The sequence below is a fragment of the Camelina sativa genome, chromosome 2 (assembly GCF_000633955.1).
Source record: "Camelina sativa cultivar DH55 chromosome 2, Cs, whole genome shotgun sequence".
NCBI classification, from domain to species: Eukaryota; Viridiplantae; Streptophyta; class Magnoliopsida; order Brassicales; family Brassicaceae; genus Camelina; species Camelina sativa.
In genome coordinates, this window is record NC_025686.1 from 12,580,523 (window position 1) to 12,596,477 (window position 15,955).

The window sequence follows — 15,955 nt, forward strand, 5'->3', positions numbered from 1 at the left end:
GCATAGCCGGATGAGTTCACTCCTATGCTGTTTGAGAAAGTTTTGAAACTGCCGACCATTCGAAACAATCACCGGTGGCATATAACATCCGCTTTTTTTATATCTATCTAACATATAGCTCAACTTTATCGCGGAAGTTCTTTCACAGAAACCAAAGTCATCGTACACCATAGCAGTAAAGTCTTCAAACTTTGTTTCTTTATCGGCAACTATAATCCTGCACCCTTTCCTAGTATCAACATCAAACAACCAGCGCTTTTTGTCTACCCTCCACCTCCCACACGCCAATACGATATCTTGCTCTTCCATGGATGAACCGAGATCAAAGATTAAAGAAACTGAGTAGGAAAAAGACGTTTGCTCCGGCAGACAAACAGAACACGATTGATGAATCTGCTACAAACTTTATTACATGAACACCATAGATCGGAAGAACAGTAAAGGTGTTTAGATCTTCTTCAAATAACTCTATCGCAACGCTCGACTGTCTTTGCCAGCTCAAACAAATTCGTGTTATTCTGGTAAGACTTTACAGCTGTCAATCTTGCTTACTAAATCTACCACGGACAAGAAGCCTACCACAACACTACGAAAACTATTTCAAAAAACAAACAAAGTATACCAAAAATATCTGTAAGGAGAGAAGGCTGTCGCAAAAATCTGTCGCAACAGGCCATTAGTCTACCATAAATATCTTCCCACCCTTTTACGTTTGCCGCTACACGCGCTAAAAACAAAAGTCTATCATCAAAGGGAAATTCCTCTACCAACTTAATCTACCGAATCGATTTCATGTACGTCCACCGATAAGTGTACCAACACTACAACTAAGTGTACCATCTACAGTGACCGATAAGTGTACCAAGACTACAACTAAGTGTACCAAAAATATCTGACGTACACCTTTAATCAGTCCACGTGTATAAATCTACCATCAAAAGATCGGTAGACTTAGTCCCAACTTCCAATGTTTTTTTTTTCCTAATGGCATTAGCCGTAATTACGTTTTTTCTCAACACTAGTTTCAGGGGTAGTATAGGTACAAGGTGTTAGTCTAGTCATTACAAACAATTGTATGTTGCTTTTGTAATAAGGAAGCTTTTATGCAATATTCTAGTAACTCACCCTTTTTTAAATAACCTCTCAAATTCATGTCATTTGTTTGTTGGTTGTTATTTGCTGCATACTGAATTCTCTTGTGTAATTTGTTTTTTTTTTTTCTCAACCTCAACTTCATATTAACCAAATATTTAGTTCTACGTTATCCTTTTCTACTATATTTTCAGCCCACAATAGCAACATAGAAAACAGTTTAGCAGCATGATTCTCAAAAGAGAGTGCTTCATTTGCTATTCTATCGGTCATTTGTTGCTTTCACGATATGCAAATACTACTTTCATCTCTTCAAATTACTGGGAAATATGCTGAATGTCTTGAATAATGGGGCCTAAATGCATTGATACTGATTCCCCCTTGATCATAGACACGAGCTGTTGAGATTCAGTTTCAAAGATTACCTTCAGGTACTAAAGTCGGACCAGGGTCATCATTGTCCATCTGAGACTCTCAGTCTCCACTTCCAGCACTTTATTGGCTTTCAGTATAGCCCTTGCACCCAGATAGAGTACATTTTTCTCAGAATTTCTGAGAACCCATGCTATTCCCCAATTTTTTTTTTCTGCACTCCATGCTCCATCAACGTTACACTTGACCCAGGTAGGTGGTGGTGGAAGCCACTTGATCTGATGGGCCTATGGTCTTGGTGTATGTGATGGCCGCCTCCTCTTTTCCTGACTCAGCATCCATTCCTCCATATCCTCTTTTGCTCTTCTTACCATTTTCCGTGCATCGTAATCCTTCCCTTTGAATATATAATTGTTTCTGCTTTACCATAATCTCCATAATAGCCATAAAGTGATACTACTATCGATGACCAGGTGGGGATGTATCCGGTTCATATTAAGGACACAATACATGTTCTCATATAATGAATCTGACCACTCTACACCTGGAGGCGCAGGGATAGGAGATACAGCCCAAGTCAGTCGAGTATAAGAGCATTTGAACAGGAGGTGATTAATTGTTTCTGTTGTTGTTGGGCATCAGCTACAAGCTCCATCTTTGTGTCTATATGCCAAGTTGCTTGTCACTGAAATACAATTACTCAAACATCTCCACAAGAAATGGTGTACCTTAGGTGAGACATATGTTGTCCAAATCTGTTTGAATTGAGGGTCTAAGCTGGGCTGAATCACTTCGTGAGATTGGCTTTGACGCTTCATAATCTCCCTAAGTACCCAATATCCAGATTAAACTATATATTGACCGTCTCTAGAATAGTCTCCTTGGTCTGATTCGGATGATCTTTGATTGGACATCCTACGGAAATAGAGTTGAAAGTAAATCCTTATTCCATTCTCTCCCATCTGCTTCCAACAGCTCCTTGACGACTCTAAGAGAAGAAACCATCCTACGTTGCTCTTGCGGGATTTGTTGTATCACATGAGCTCCCCTTGCTGGTTTGGATGAGATCCACTGGTGATTCCAGATATTGATGTATGATCCATTACCAATGACTGCTCTCAGGCCTTATCTGATCAGTCCATGCGCTTCATGGATGCTCCTCCATGCGAACGATGGTCTAGAGCCCAATAGTGCTTTAAGGGGATTTATTTTCCTGAAATATCTGTTTTTATAGATTCGGCCTAAGAGGGACTCCAATCTTGTGATTATCCTCCATAATTGTTTCCCCAACATAGCAATATTGAAATCTTCAATATTTTTAAATCCCAGACCATCTTCCATTTTTGGTTTTTGTTAACTGATCCCATGCTTTCCAATGTAGTCCTCTAGACGCTCTTGTTCTTCCACTAAAATTAGCCATGACTGATGAAATTTGGTGGAAAAGTGTGGCAGGTAGCTTGAAACAACTCATTGTGAAGGTAGGAAGAGCCATGACAATCGACTTTAGCACTACCTCCTTTCCTCCGGGAGATAGATAATTGGTTTGCCAGCTTGAAACCTTTGCCTTGAGTCTTTCTCTTAGCTACTGTAGGGTTTCAACTTTTGACCCTTGGAAAGAATCAGGGAGACCCATATACACTCACTGGCCACCTTCTTTCTCAATCCCCAACTTTTACTTTATTTCGATCCTTCTCTCCTCTGGGATCTTCTTTCCGAAGGTTATGCTTGATTTTTGATAATTAACCTTCTATCCCGAAACAATGCTGTACTCCTCCATAATTTTGATAAAATGACTAAGTTCTTCCTCTTCCTTTCGACAGTAAAACATACTATTGTCTGCAAATAATATATGGGATACTAGTTGAGCTCCATCTGCAACCTTAAGCCATGTTATCTGCCCTTTTCCTTTCTGCTAATTGCATCATCTTTATCAACATTTCAGTACAAATGACAAATAAATATGGCACTACAAGAAAATCGTGTATTCATATCAGAAGAAGATAGCGTTTTAAGTGTTTATGCTATGGTTGACTTAGCCTTGATTTTACATAGCGTTTGTGTTTTCGTAAACGTTATCATTGTGTTGGACAGATAAAAAAAATGATATGCGGGAAAATATTTGTTTCTACAATAGCACCCATACAAATAAAACGTTATGTTATTGTTGAGCGCGTAAAGGAATTAATGTGCCTGCCACTAGAAAAAATAATAATATAAAAATAGATTACAAAAATTGTTTTGTTTCTTAATTTTCTCTAAGGCAAGATAGATCCTTCCTTTCACTTATTCTCCTCGTTTCTTTATCTCTTTCTCATCTTCGTCATCTCTTTTTTTTCCATCATTTCTCGTTTTGTCCGAACTCATCTTTTCTGACCTGATGTTTATTTCCAGATCTGGTCACGCTCAATCTCTATTGTCAAAGTAATCGAAGAAAATCCTGGTGAGAGATGTTTTGCTGCTTCTCTAAAGGCTGAGAGGGTTCTACTCCGTCCCCGTCGTCTTTGTCTATGTTGCCTCCATGGCTCCATCATCGTTTCTTAGATCTGTTGTCATTTCCACATATTAGTCAGTGAGTTTGTACCTAAATCTTTTTAGTATTTGAGATTTTGATTTAGGGTTCACCAAATAATCTGGAATTCGGGAGTAACGTGAAAGGAGAGTCTCCAATTTCCATGAGTGGACGGAACTTTCAAGACCACATAACCACAACACTCGCCACAGGGTCCCAAGTAGACAGCTTCGTCGGATCTCCTCTCAACCACGCTCATGATTCAAAGTCATCAAATCAAAATCATGGTTTCTATATCTGTTTGGGGAATGTGATAGACAAGTTTTCATCCAGGATATCAATTCTCTATGCAGTTGTAATACAAAGGGTTATCAATCCAAATGGTTTTTAATTGCTAGCAGGAAGGATATGATCAGAACAGTACAAGTCAAGCCAAACAAAAAAGGTTTTGTTCTAACAATCCTAAGATAATAAAATAAAATAATATAAACAAGAAACCACACGACCTAAGCACTCGATGCAAGCATTCGAGTACAGGATCGGGTGGGGTGATCGAGTATGCAAATGAGATATGAACAACTCGAGGTATTACTCAATGCAGGTTATCGTGTACCTGATCGGGTAAGGGATCGAGTGATGAAGAAAAATGCAAGCAATTAAAATACGAAAGCTTCTAAGGATGGGGTAATCGAATCATAAGCATTCTTGACCAATACAGATGCCTTACATGCCTCAAGCAAATATTTCCTAGACAATGAATCTCTAAATCTTGTTACCACACTCTCGCACTAGCAACAATCAACCTTGAATCACTTCCCTACCCAACTCTCGTTGGAGAAACATGACCAAGCAGGCATTAAAATTCGATTCATTATTGTCAGTAAACCCCTTACTCATCTAATCTCTTAGGCTAAGTGAGTAAACCTCTAGCATTGGTTGATTCAAGCATCTCATATACACCTCTCGGTGGTAAAACAGCTTAGATCTAATCTCAACCTCTCGGTCTGTTGACAGCATTAAGAACACCAACCTAGAAGGAAATCTATCAATTACATACAATCAAACTAAGGCATCCTAACCGATCAAGAACACAAAATCATCTATCCCATCCCTAGAAACTTTACTACACTACTCGGACATAATAACAAGAAACAAAACAACAAATAAGAACGAAAATTGCATTATAAACCCCTCCTCTTGGATCCTCCTCGATCGTGTTGGGGTTCGGACTTGTTCTTCCAGCTCAAAGGCTCCTTCGGGTATATGCTCGGGTTTCCCCATTTTAGGCTCTTTAGTACATGTTTTCATCCAAAACATGCAAATGCAAAAATACAACACTCTAAATGGTCTAAAAGTGAATTCCTACAGTTAATGACCTAAAAATGCTAAGTTAGAGGTATGAACAATGCAAAATATGGACAAAAAAGGATGCTAAAAACATAGTTTGAAATAAGTCTATGTAAGAACAATTCTTGCTTATAAGGTGAATCCATTTATTTTCTTTTTTCTTTTGTGTTCTCATCAAGAAGTGTATTTGTTCTCATCAAGAAGTGTATTTGTTCAAGTATTGCATAGCATCTTCCAAGTCAACTCACTAGAGCTAATGACGAAAAATAAGATATTAGGACTTTACTAATTAGAAAGTGATTAAGAAGTGAGTCGGTAAGTACTGATATTTTTGGCCACTCGACTTAACTACTTACAATTTCTTGAACCTTGGATACTGATATTGGTGAAAACATTCTAGGATTAGCAAGTGATTTTTTTCCACAACATTTCTAATCTGTTCTAAGTAAATGTCCATAGTTATAAACTTCAAGAGATTACTGATGACAATGATCTTGTATCTCTGATTAGAGTTTAACATTATCGAACAACATTTTCTAATTTGCAAAAGACATGAAAGTACTCTTTTCCAGAGAAAAAGAAACTAAAAAACAGAAGCACCAAGAACATTGGCAATGTTGTTGAAGCAATGGAATCAATGCAAAAACTACAAGTTAAAAATCATATTTCACCAATTTACCACTTACCAAACCAGAATAATCAATAGGACACCAAAAATGTGGTCGACTCAAAAAAATTACCATCACAGTTATATGAGATTTCACTTCCAACGAAGAGACTGTCTAATGCCAGTGAAGATGAGTCCGACTGATCTACCGATCAAGGTGACGAGAAAGAAGGATATGATGCTACTCACTTTATCCAACACCACTCTGATAATTGGCATTCCGATGTCTGATAACTCCAGAAACAGACTGAAGTAGTACCTCCTGTAACACATCAAACACTTTCTTATGTGAAATTGTCATGGAAATCTTGGTTTTGTGATCAAGGTAAAAGAAGAGACGTTTACCATCCCGATAGAGCTTTAAGCTCCTTGGTTCGTTTAACTGGCAATGAAAAATCGCTGATTATGGAGTATCGCAAGGGTGATGATGAGGCAGCTCTAGTTTTTCCCAGTGTGAACTTTCTCCACCAACTACGGCTTTCTGTATCATCACTACCATCAACGTTGTTGATAACCTGAGTTTTAAGAACGTAGAGGTCAAAGCGATCTTCATACATCGATACAACTGCTTCCATATTCTGATGCAACCACTGGTATAGAGCTACCTATCAACAAGAAGAAATGGAACTTTTGTCCATGAGAGATGAAATGTAAAGTGGAACTAAACAAAAGTGAAGTTTTTTTACCTCGTTACGTAGTTTTTGGAGTGCTCGACTAGAAAGGTTACAGATACCTAATCCTCCACTATTCAATTCATTTGAAAATTTGCTGTCTACAGAAATGAGCTCTAGATAGATGCTAGCAACCCCATCCGCCAATGTTATCATCAAGTCTTCCAAAATGGCAACTCCGTGAGTGCGAAAGAAGCTAAAGTCGTAGCAGAAAGCTTTCACGGGAGATCCAAATCTTTGGAAATACAAAAATTCTGCAAACAAATCCTCCTTGCCTGATTTTCTTATTTTGTCAAAAATAGCATCCTTTTCATTTAGCATTCTGATCAGCAAAGCCTGCACATTACGGGCTAGATTCTGGAGTTCATATCTAAATCTGCTATTCAAATAATGACTACACACTATATGATATCGACTTACATTGTCAGAATTAGTGGTTTCCAGAGACAGTTCCTTTTTTAGCCAAGCCGAGCATGCTGCTTGATATGCTTCCCGAACAATTTGAGTAAAACTAACCATCCACTCATCTGAAGTGATTGCGTCAGATATCTTATTTGTCTGAAAAGAAAGTACACCAGCTGATCAGCAGGTATGGAGAATCACATCAAACTAATGTCTTAAATGTTACTAAGGCCAGAGAATAAATCTTAATATTAGAGAGGAAAGAAACAATTAAATATAAGTCAGTAAGGTCTTGCGACAGGGTAATTTAATTCAAATCTTCCCACCACAAAGATTCTTTTATTGCAGGTTTGTGCATTTCAGTATTGTGACATAAACTGGTATCTGCTAGGACAAAACGGACCTTGACGCAATTACTTAACTCAAAAGTGCACATGTCGACACACTATTATTGTTAATAAGATGTGCTCCCGAACTAGAAATCATTGGAACGTCTTGAAAAAAATATGTGCAAGGTGAATTACTGAAGAAAGCAGGTATAAGCTGACCTCTTCTTCAAGTTTCAGGAAACATGACCAGAGCAAGTACAACTGGGGCTCCTGGGATATCGCATACAAACTAAGTGGGGGCTTCCCCTGGGGTGGTTTAGCTTTGAGATCTCTGCTTCCAAGTGTAGTCTCATGCTTAATGGCGTCTAAAGAATCTAAAAGCTTTACTTTCACCACATCCCATACAGACTTCAAATCACCCTCAAAATCTGCCTCCTCCCTACTACATTCAATGCATAGAAGAGAAAGGAGATGCGTAAATACACAACACTTTTTGCTGTATTGATATACCTTACAGCTAAAACCAACAGAGATATATTATAATCATTCACAGATGACTACTCTTACCTACCAGAAGATTCTGAAGTTCCAACACGTGGAGTCTCCTCCTCCTCAACGGTGTTCTCTCTAGAAGAGTAGCTCGAGTTTTTTTGAACAGGAATGACTCCAGCCATATACGTAAGAAAAATACTGGCGGTCAGGAGAACTTGGTCACCAATAGGAACCCAACCTGAACCAGCAACACCATCAAAATCCGCTAGAGAAGCCAAGCAAGTACACTTACAAGAAGAGTCTCCGCGAGAATAATACGATCCAAGATTCAAGGAAGTAGGAACATTATGTTTGTCAGCTTCCCATGATGTGATCTTGCAAACCCCAAAAGTCTTCCTACTTATAGAAACACAACATTCCAACATTATTTATTACTTCTATAAGCCAATTTCATATGGTCAAGAAAAAAGAAAAAAAACAAGAAAAGAGAAATGAGATCAAAACCTTTGGGGAATCTTTACACGAGGGTTTGTGGAGAAGTAGCTACTTTGAGTAAAGTGAACCTTGTGCATCCGTAGCTGAACACACAATGATGGAGACACAACAACATGTCCAACCATTGGTAACGAAAAATGGCGTAACAACTGACGACGACTAAAGCATTGCCTAATCTCAGAAACAGACCCCAAGCCCAATATCTACATCACAAAATAACAAAAAATCAAATTGCAGAACCCAATTGAAACCAAATGGGTTGGCTACTGAATTGAATTTGAGGCATGAATCCAGTGTCAGAACATAAACTAAATTGAGATTTAAGAGTCAAAGGGCGGATTCAAGTACGAGAAACAAAACATTGAAGTAGAGTGAGAAAAGTAGCAAACAAAACCTACCTCGAATTAGATGGAAGCAAGAGATAGAGAAGGACGAATTGATGAAGAGCAGAGAAGAAGAAGAAGAAGGAAGAAGCGGATTGGGGTTGTGCGTACTACATGAAAAGTTTCTCTCTCTCTCCCGTCGTCGTAGTCGTAACCCCAAAAGACAGAGACAAAACGGGAATGATAAAGTTTCAATTGTTTATATGTACATTACTCTTTTTCGGAAGATAACAAACAACTGGGGTGGTGGCGCAGTTGGCTAGCGCGTAGGTCTCATAGCTATCTGAGTAATCCTGAGGTCGAGAGTTCGAGCCTCTCTCACCCCAAATCATCTTTTTAAAAAGTAATTTGATTTTTCGGTTTCAGGATCTCTTTGTAGATGATGAACTCAAATGAATCTATATTGTTCTTGTTTTCCTCTTGCTTTGTTTTAGGCATTTCATATCTGGGCTCTTTGTACACTGGGTCTTTGAAACTTTTATGTCTTTGGGTGTTTTGAGAACCACCATTTAAGAAGAGTATTTCCCATCTTTTTTAAGTGGAAAAAGGGGACATTTGCTTAATCAACAATGCTAAAAGAGTTTTCAAGTGTGTGCTATTGGTTTGGATTTGTCCATTGCGTTAAAGATAGCAGATAGCTTTTGTCAAAGTGATTGAATTATGTGATACCATTTCTGAGTTATTTGATGCTCATGGTCCCCTTCAGACGAGTCTCTCAGTTATTAGGGTATAAACAAAGCTCTGTGTACAATCAAAACTCAAAACACTCGGGTTTTGCGATGAAAAAGGAGTCATTCAGAATTTGCAAACATAGTTTCCTGCTTCCCACCTGTCTCTTACACAAAAAAAAACATGGTGAAGCTGATACTTTACATTGATTCTCATCATTTCTCTCTGTTTACCATTTCATTCCAGTTAGTTCAAAACTCATTTCCTTGGAAGCTTCCAAGTTTTTGTCATAAAAATTTTGATCTAGAGAGAGATATCGATCTCAATGTTGTCTATAAGCCTGACCGTTCCAAACCAAGCAGCAACACAAATCACTACTCCACTCTTTATCTCTTCAACTCCTTCAAGAGTTTCTTGGTCAACGATCTGCATAATATACACAATCACATTCCTCGCATCAAAACTGAATGGTATGTCTACAAATTGATCCAAACCACAACTCAAATCCAATACCAACAGGATGGAAATGCTTACCTCGACATAATCTACCCGTCCATCAGATCCAACAAGTTGTTGAATAATCATACCCTTAAGCTCTGTACAACTGGTTTGCCCTTTTGCTACAGAAGCTTTAGCCATGGCCAGTGACCTACTTATCGACAAAGCCTACCACATAAAGAACCAAGCAACAATAAGCAAAGTAAGCCACTTTCTTGTTCAAATGCCAAAATCTTTTACTTTACCCTTTGCCTTTCTTCATCTGAAAGACGCACATTTCTAGAACTCATAGCAAGCCCATCTTTCTCTCTAGCTATATCTGATCCTACAATCTCTATCCCAAAATCAAGATCCCGAACCTACATAAACAAGGACAAAGCCAAATCACTCAAAACCAATTCCTAAAACCAAACAGAAACGTTCCCAATACTCACCATTCTCTGTATAATCCGCCATTGTTGATAATCCTTCTTACCAAACACAGCAACATCAGGCTCAACGATATTAAAAAGCTTGGTTACAATAGTAGCAACACCTCTAAAGAACACAGGTCTACTCTTCCCACACAAACCTTTCTCCAATCTCTCAACCCTAATCCAAGTCTCATGCCCTAACCCACCACCTTCCTCAACACAACTCACAACCCTCCCACCACCACCGTTGTTTACCTTCTTCCTCTCACCACCGCCGTAGTCATAGAGGTTTCTCGGGTTAAAGACGACGACTTTACCACCAGAGAGAGCAGCGAGCTTAACGAGATCGCCGGAGAAATCAGATGGGTATGTGGAGAGGTCTTCCGTAGGTGAGAATTGGCCTGGGTTGACGTAGATTGAGACGACGGTGACGTCGGCGAGGGTTAGGGATTGACGAACGAGAGATAAGTGACCATCGTGGAGGTAACCCATTGTGGGTACTAAACCAATGGTCTTGCCTTGTGATCTCATGGCTCGAGACCATCTTCTCATTGCTTCTTTGTCTCTGATTACTTCTGGTTCCATTCTCGCAGAATTGAGATCGTCTTCTCACGAATGTGGATGAAAATGAATTTAAATTATCCAACCGAAATAAAAGCAAACCAGAGTTAACCGATCATAGAGTAATCAGTATTCCGGTTTAATGTTGGATAGATTTCTTGAACCGAGTTTGTTGCTACTTTAGAGTTTAGAGAAGTAAGAAGAAGACTCTACACAAATCACAAACCAAACTTAAAAGATACAATGTACGATAAAGAGATGGAATAAATCTAAATTTCTTAAATTAACATAAGCATAAATGTATATATTTTAAAATAAATATAAATATTCCTAAACTTTTACATCTTTCATGATTTTCCTAATTTTAGTTATTATTCTCTATCGTTGGATCTCTTCGAATTACTCAATAATTGTTTTTTTTGGAACATTTTTTAGTGCCTAATCTTGCTTGATACAAACATCACATATGCGCAACAAATGAACAGGCCTGCAAATGCAAATGAATGACATGAGTTATAATCTTGACAATTATTAAGCAGTCATTTCACATTCGTTCATCCAAGATGACCAATATTAACATATACCATCAATTTTTAGCTTCTTTGCTTTAGATGTTTCTAAAAGCTTTTTGAATTCGGGATCTGGATTTGTAACCAAAGCTTGTAGATCTTCTTTACGTTGATACTTGATAGAGAGTTTCTTTATGGAGAAATGAAAGCTGTATAGCAAGTTGCAGTGGTCCTCATCACTGGTGGGCAGCCTAAAACGGAAAGTTTTTGGTCCATACGATAAACACAAAAAGGTCATATTGTACTAAATGACACAATTATCTATAAATGCCCTCAAATTAATAGATTTATTCTATGGCCGCTTCTGCTTGTCGGCTCACCCCAAATCGAGCACTGCAAATTGCAATGAGAACTTGTGTGTGGTCCTTTGTAGAGGAGATATCGAGGGAACCATAAAATTTTCATGATTTTAATTCTCTCAACCTTTAAATCGGAATATTAAGAGATTTCACAAAAACTTATAAATTTAAATGACTTCGTTCCCATTATTGTTGTTGTATATACATAGTTACATAAGGAGAACATAACACATTTATTTACCAACCCATCAAACCTATGAAGCAGAAAAGCTATATGATATGATACATACGAAACACAAAATGAATTTACTAGCAAACTAATTGATTTCTAAAAGACGAAATCTGTTCGAAGATTGGGAGTCTCTTAGATTTAAAACTAGTGGATGTCATCTGTTCAAGCCCAAGAACAAAGTCATCGTCTAAGATATTTCCCAAGACATCCTCCATCTCAGCATCTCGCCTACGTGGTAGCGAAGCCTCTAGTTCACTCAAAAGCTCATCGGCTCGTTGCCTTGTCCTACAATCATCTGCACCCAAAACCCTAGACTCGAGAACCTCGTCAAGAACGGATCTTCCCTCGTCAAACCTGCCTTGTTTGATAAGGCACATCGCTAGGTTGCACGATTTGTTAGCGTCTGGCTCCACCATCTTAGCTTTTCTGTATACCGCTTCTGCCGACAAGTACTTAGCTTGTTGCATGTATGCCCACCCCAAGTTCCCCTGTTTATAAATTCCAATTGAATCCATCAGTTCAACGCGGAAAAGGAAACACAAGTGAAACTAGACGAAGAGTTCGAGTTGGTAAAATTTAGTTACCAGTAATCTTGAGATTTCTTGTTGAACCGTCACTTGAAACTTTTTGCCGTGAGAGCGAGCGGTCTTGGTGGGTTTACCATTGAAAGCCTCCCCTTGATAGATCTGCCTCAGTTTCCTCTTCAATAACTCAACTTGCTCCTCCATTCTTCCACATTTCTGTTCATTGTAAGATACTAATTTTAGTATTTGAAAGTGTCTTTGAATATTCGTCTAGCGGAAAAAAACTCAATCTATAATGCATGGTCTACACCTCAATGACTACAAGACTATATATATACAACTTTATGTTAGAGTTCAAGTAGATAAATGTATAGTTATAGTAAGACCTTGTATAAGTCGATGAGGACGTTGTCGAGGGAATCTTGGGAGTTTTTGGAACAACGAGGACGGAAAGATTTGATGGCTTCGATGGCTTCTTCAGAACGGTCAAGTTGTTTCATTACTACAGCCATGTCCTTGAGAGCACTGTCTACTCTGTCTCCTGTGTTAATGGCTTTCCAAAACCACACTATGGCCATCTCCGGGTTCTTCTCTATCAACTGTAACCAAAATTATTAAGCCATACTGTTAATGATTTGAAACCTTGCCTAAGGCCATACTCATCTGAAAATATATAAAATTATTAATGTATTTGAGCAATTATGAGATAATGTGATGGCCAATATAAAATGTAAAGAAGAATATTCTTTGAGAAGTGAGAACTTATTTGCAACATTCTGAGGAAAAGTAAACGCAAATATTAATGCGAGAATCTGGTTCGTTCGGTCGGTGTAACTAGTGACTCTCATACGCACACCGCACCATCTTGGCTATAAATTTGAACTTTTTGTGTTCTTTTTTTTCTTGTGGTGCCTAATCAGCTAAAAAGAAGTTTATTTTTTTTTTTCTGTCGATTTAATTAAATTTAACTTTTTAACCAAAAAAATAAGAAAAGGAAAAAAGAAAAGAGAAAAAGACAATTACGAAAATTGTCTTTTCATACCTAACTTCCTTGCTAGATTTTTTCCTTTTTGCAAGAACTCTTAATCTCGTTTTTTTTTTGTCAACATTTCAAGCAAAATATACAATGACATTTCAATCCAAAATTCATACAAATTAAACATAGCTACTTTGATATCCAAGCCCATAGGACTTTAATAATAATTTATTTTCTCAAAGATAACAGTAAAACAAATTTACAAAAATATGGTGGTAATATAATTTTTGCATTTATCACGCGTGTTTTATATGAAAAGCGTGATACTATTATCGAAAATAGCGCATCATATTTACAAAAAAATACACGCAAAAATTATGCTTTTTAGTTACCAAAAAAAATTATACTCTTTTCAACACGAGATTAATTAACAAGTAACCGATTAACATAATCATTTATTGCAATTACTCTAAAAATAAGTGAAAGTTAAGGAAACTAGCATATAAGAATGAGTAATATAGCACACACACAAAAAAAAAAAAGAGTAAGAATGAGTGATTAATTAATCTTTTGAGATTCGATTCATGAACCCAAAAAAAAAAAAAAAAAAACCTCAAAGAAGAAGAAGAAGAATCTAGACCTGAGCATGTTTGGCTTTGACATAGGGAGTATCGCCACTAGGAACTTTATGAATCACATGAAACATTTCATCATCTTTCATCGTATTACTCTTTATTGAGTTGTTATTATTGCTCTTCGTCTTCTTCAAGCTTCTCTCCATCTTTTGCTTCTCTCTCACTTTTCTCTTTCTGAACAATAAAGTATACAGATGTCTATTGAGAGGCTGTGAGAGACACAACTTGTGAACTAAATCATATATATGCGTACGTTTGTAACTGTAAGAAATGAATTGGGTCGATATCTCGTCTCTGTTCAGTGGAACTGCCACGTCACCTGAAGACTTCTTACCACGTAGGTGTACGAGCAAAACGTGTTCTTTTACTATTGCCACTGTCTCTTTCTACAGTTTGTGTATCTTCTTTAACAGCCAAAAAATATGTGTATATATACATTTTTGGGTGTGTTTTTTTAAACCACCAAAAGATTTTTCTTTTCTTTCTTTCTCTTTGCATATATTACAAATCTGTTAACCGGTCCATTCTAACTTTGATTGGAAGTAATGCTAACACGAAATTGTATAAGAGAATGCACGAAATCGTTTTGTTTAAAATTCGGAACAAAAGTACATCGACGTTCTTTGACGACGTCTGACATCGTTCATGTATAAATTTGTTACTTCATTTACATTCTAAATTGTCAACATTGGGACGGTGTTGCAGCTGACCTTTAATTATACTTGCATTTCCTTTCAACAACTTGAATATTTTACAACAAAAATGGTTGTTTCCAATTTTATCGAGGGAATTTGTCATGCATGTTAATATATAAACGGAAAATTTTAGCGACAAATCCCTAAATATATTGTAACGGATTGTGTGTGAAACGCAAATTATATATCTCATCTGAGCAGATGGCCCAAAACAAAACAAGCATCCTCTCTCTTTCTACCTCCAACATCTTTCTGACTCATCTAGATATACATATTTATTCATTTAAACTAAGATTGGAATAAATAATATATTCAAATATGTTATTCCATGAAATCTTATTATATAAAGCTTGATGTCAAAATTACTAATTAACAAGATCTTGACACGTGTCAATTATATCATTCAAATGTTGACACATGTTAATTTTAAATTATTAAATTTTTAGAAAATAAAATGTAAAAATTCAAAACCTACCATAGAATCATTATAAGGAAATTATATATATAAAAAATTCGAAATTGTAATATTGTTTACTTATTTTAATTTTGAGTTGCTAATTTTACTTATTATATAAACCTTGATGACAAAATTACTCATTAACAAGATCGTGACACGTGTCAATTATATCATTCAGATGTTGACACATGTCAATTCATTATTAAAATTTTAAAAAATAAAAATGTAAAAAATTCAAAACATATCCTAAAAAGGTTTTTTATAAAAGTAAATAGATAAAATCAAGATCGTGACACGTGTCAATTATACCATTCAGATGTTGACACATGTCAATTCATTATTAAAATTTAAAAAAATAAAAATGTAAAAATTCAAAACCTAACCTAAAAAGGTTTTATATAAAAATAAATAGATAAAATAAAACCTAATTTTATTTCAAATATAATTATAAAATAAATTATATATATATATATATACCATAAAATTCAAAATTATAATATTATTTACTTATTTTAATTTTTGTTGCTATATTACAAAAAAAATATTACTTTTTATATAAGATAAAAAATAATTATGAAAATTATACAATTAATTATTGTTTTTAGAAAAATGTAAATACTCACATTTACATAAAGAAAAAGATTGTTGAAGTAAAAATAATAAAAATA

The 15,955-nt window shown here is 36.4% G+C and overlaps 3 protein-coding genes and 1 non-coding gene across 8 annotated transcripts; 1 reads left to right on the top strand and 3 right to left on the bottom strand.

Moving 5' to 3' along the window:
* Nucleotides 5,801-8,917, bottom strand: LOC104723099. Of its 4 annotated transcripts, none has more exons than XM_010441428.2 (9): nt 8,775-8,916; nt 8,386-8,579; nt 8,174-8,277; nt 7,957-8,053; nt 7,609-7,828; nt 7,079-7,216; nt 6,674-6,994; nt 6,333-6,592; nt 5,801-6,249 (listed from the first exon to the last, which is right to left on the bottom strand). In XM_010441428.2, the coding sequence occupies exons 2-9, from the start codon at nt 8,499-8,501 to the stop codon at nt 6,081-6,083; spliced, it is 1,425 nt and encodes a 474-aa protein (XP_010439730.1). In that variant the 5' UTR covers nt 8,502-8,579; nt 8,775-8,916; the 3' UTR covers nt 5,801-6,080. The 4 variants fall into 4 exon arrangements, with proteins under 4 accessions (XP_010439730.1, XP_010439723.1, XP_010439716.1 ...); XM_010441421.2 differs by having other exon boundaries at nt 7,609-7,831; XM_010441414.2 differs by having other exon boundaries at nt 7,957-8,277; nt 8,775-8,917.
* TRNAM-CAU lies at nt 9,000-9,085 on the top strand. The gene is given in 2 exon segments: nt 9,000-9,037; nt 9,050-9,085. It is a non-coding gene; the product is annotated as a tRNA-Met (tRNA).
* Nucleotides 9,532-11,075, bottom strand: LOC104723123 (pantoate--beta-alanine ligase-like). Of its 2 annotated transcripts, XM_010441438.2 has the most exons (4): nt 10,361-11,069; nt 10,172-10,285; nt 9,963-10,094; nt 9,532-9,854 (listed from the first exon to the last, which is right to left on the bottom strand). In XM_010441438.2, the coding sequence occupies exons 1-4, from the start codon at nt 10,922-10,924 to the stop codon at nt 9,732-9,734; spliced, it is 933 nt and encodes a 310-aa protein (XP_010439740.1). In that variant the 5' UTR covers nt 10,925-11,069; the 3' UTR covers nt 9,532-9,731. The 2 variants fall into 2 exon arrangements, with proteins under 2 accessions (XP_010439740.1, XP_010439747.1); XM_010441445.2 differs by lacking the exon at nt 10,172-10,285 and having other exon boundaries at nt 10,361-11,075.
* On the bottom strand, nt 11,933-14,367 carry LOC104723136 (protein SULFUR DEFICIENCY-INDUCED 1). Its single transcript, XM_010441458.2, has 4 exons — nt 14,141-14,367; nt 12,911-13,123; nt 12,585-12,740; nt 11,933-12,488 (listed from the first exon to the last, which is right to left on the bottom strand). The coding sequence occupies exons 1-4, from the start codon at nt 14,279-14,281 to the stop codon at nt 12,078-12,080; spliced, it is 921 nt and encodes a 306-aa protein (XP_010439760.1). The 5' UTR covers nt 14,282-14,367; the 3' UTR covers nt 11,933-12,077.

Coding starts and splice junctions, on each gene's coding strand:
- LOC104723099 (XM_010441405.2), bottom strand. CDS start 8,501: ATGGTTGGACATGTTGTTGTGTCTCCATCATTGTGTGTTCAGCTACGG. Junction 7,217..7,608: donor TCCTGAAACTTGAAGAAGAG/GTCAGCTTATAC, acceptor CTTTCTTTTCAG/ACAAATAAGATATCTGACGC. Junction 6,250..6,332: donor CTTAAAGCTCTATCGGGATG/GTAAACGTCTCT, acceptor GATGTGTTACAG/GAGGTACTACTTCAGTCTGT.
- LOC104723136 (XM_010441458.2), bottom strand. CDS start 14,281: ATGGAGAGAAGCTTGAAGAAGACGAAGAGCAATAATAACAACTCAATA. Junction 12,741..12,910: donor TCCTCATCGACTTATACAAG/GTCTTACTATAA, acceptor TACAATGAACAG/AAATGTGGAAGAATGGAGGA. Junction 12,489..12,584: donor AAGAAATCTCAAGATTACTG/GTAACTAAATTT, acceptor ATTTATAAACAG/GGGAACTTGGGGTGGGCATA.
- LOC104723123 (XM_010441438.2), bottom strand. CDS start 10,924: ATGGAACCAGAAGTAATCAGAGACAAAGAAGCAATGAGAAGATGGTCT. Junction 10,095..10,171: donor CAGATGAAGAAAGGCAAAGG/GTAAAGTAAAAG, acceptor TTTATGTGGTAG/GCTTTGTCGATAAGTAGGTC. Junction 9,855..9,962: donor GACGGGTAGATTATGTCGAG/GTAAGCATTTCC, acceptor TATATTATGCAG/ATCGTTGACCAAGAAACTCT.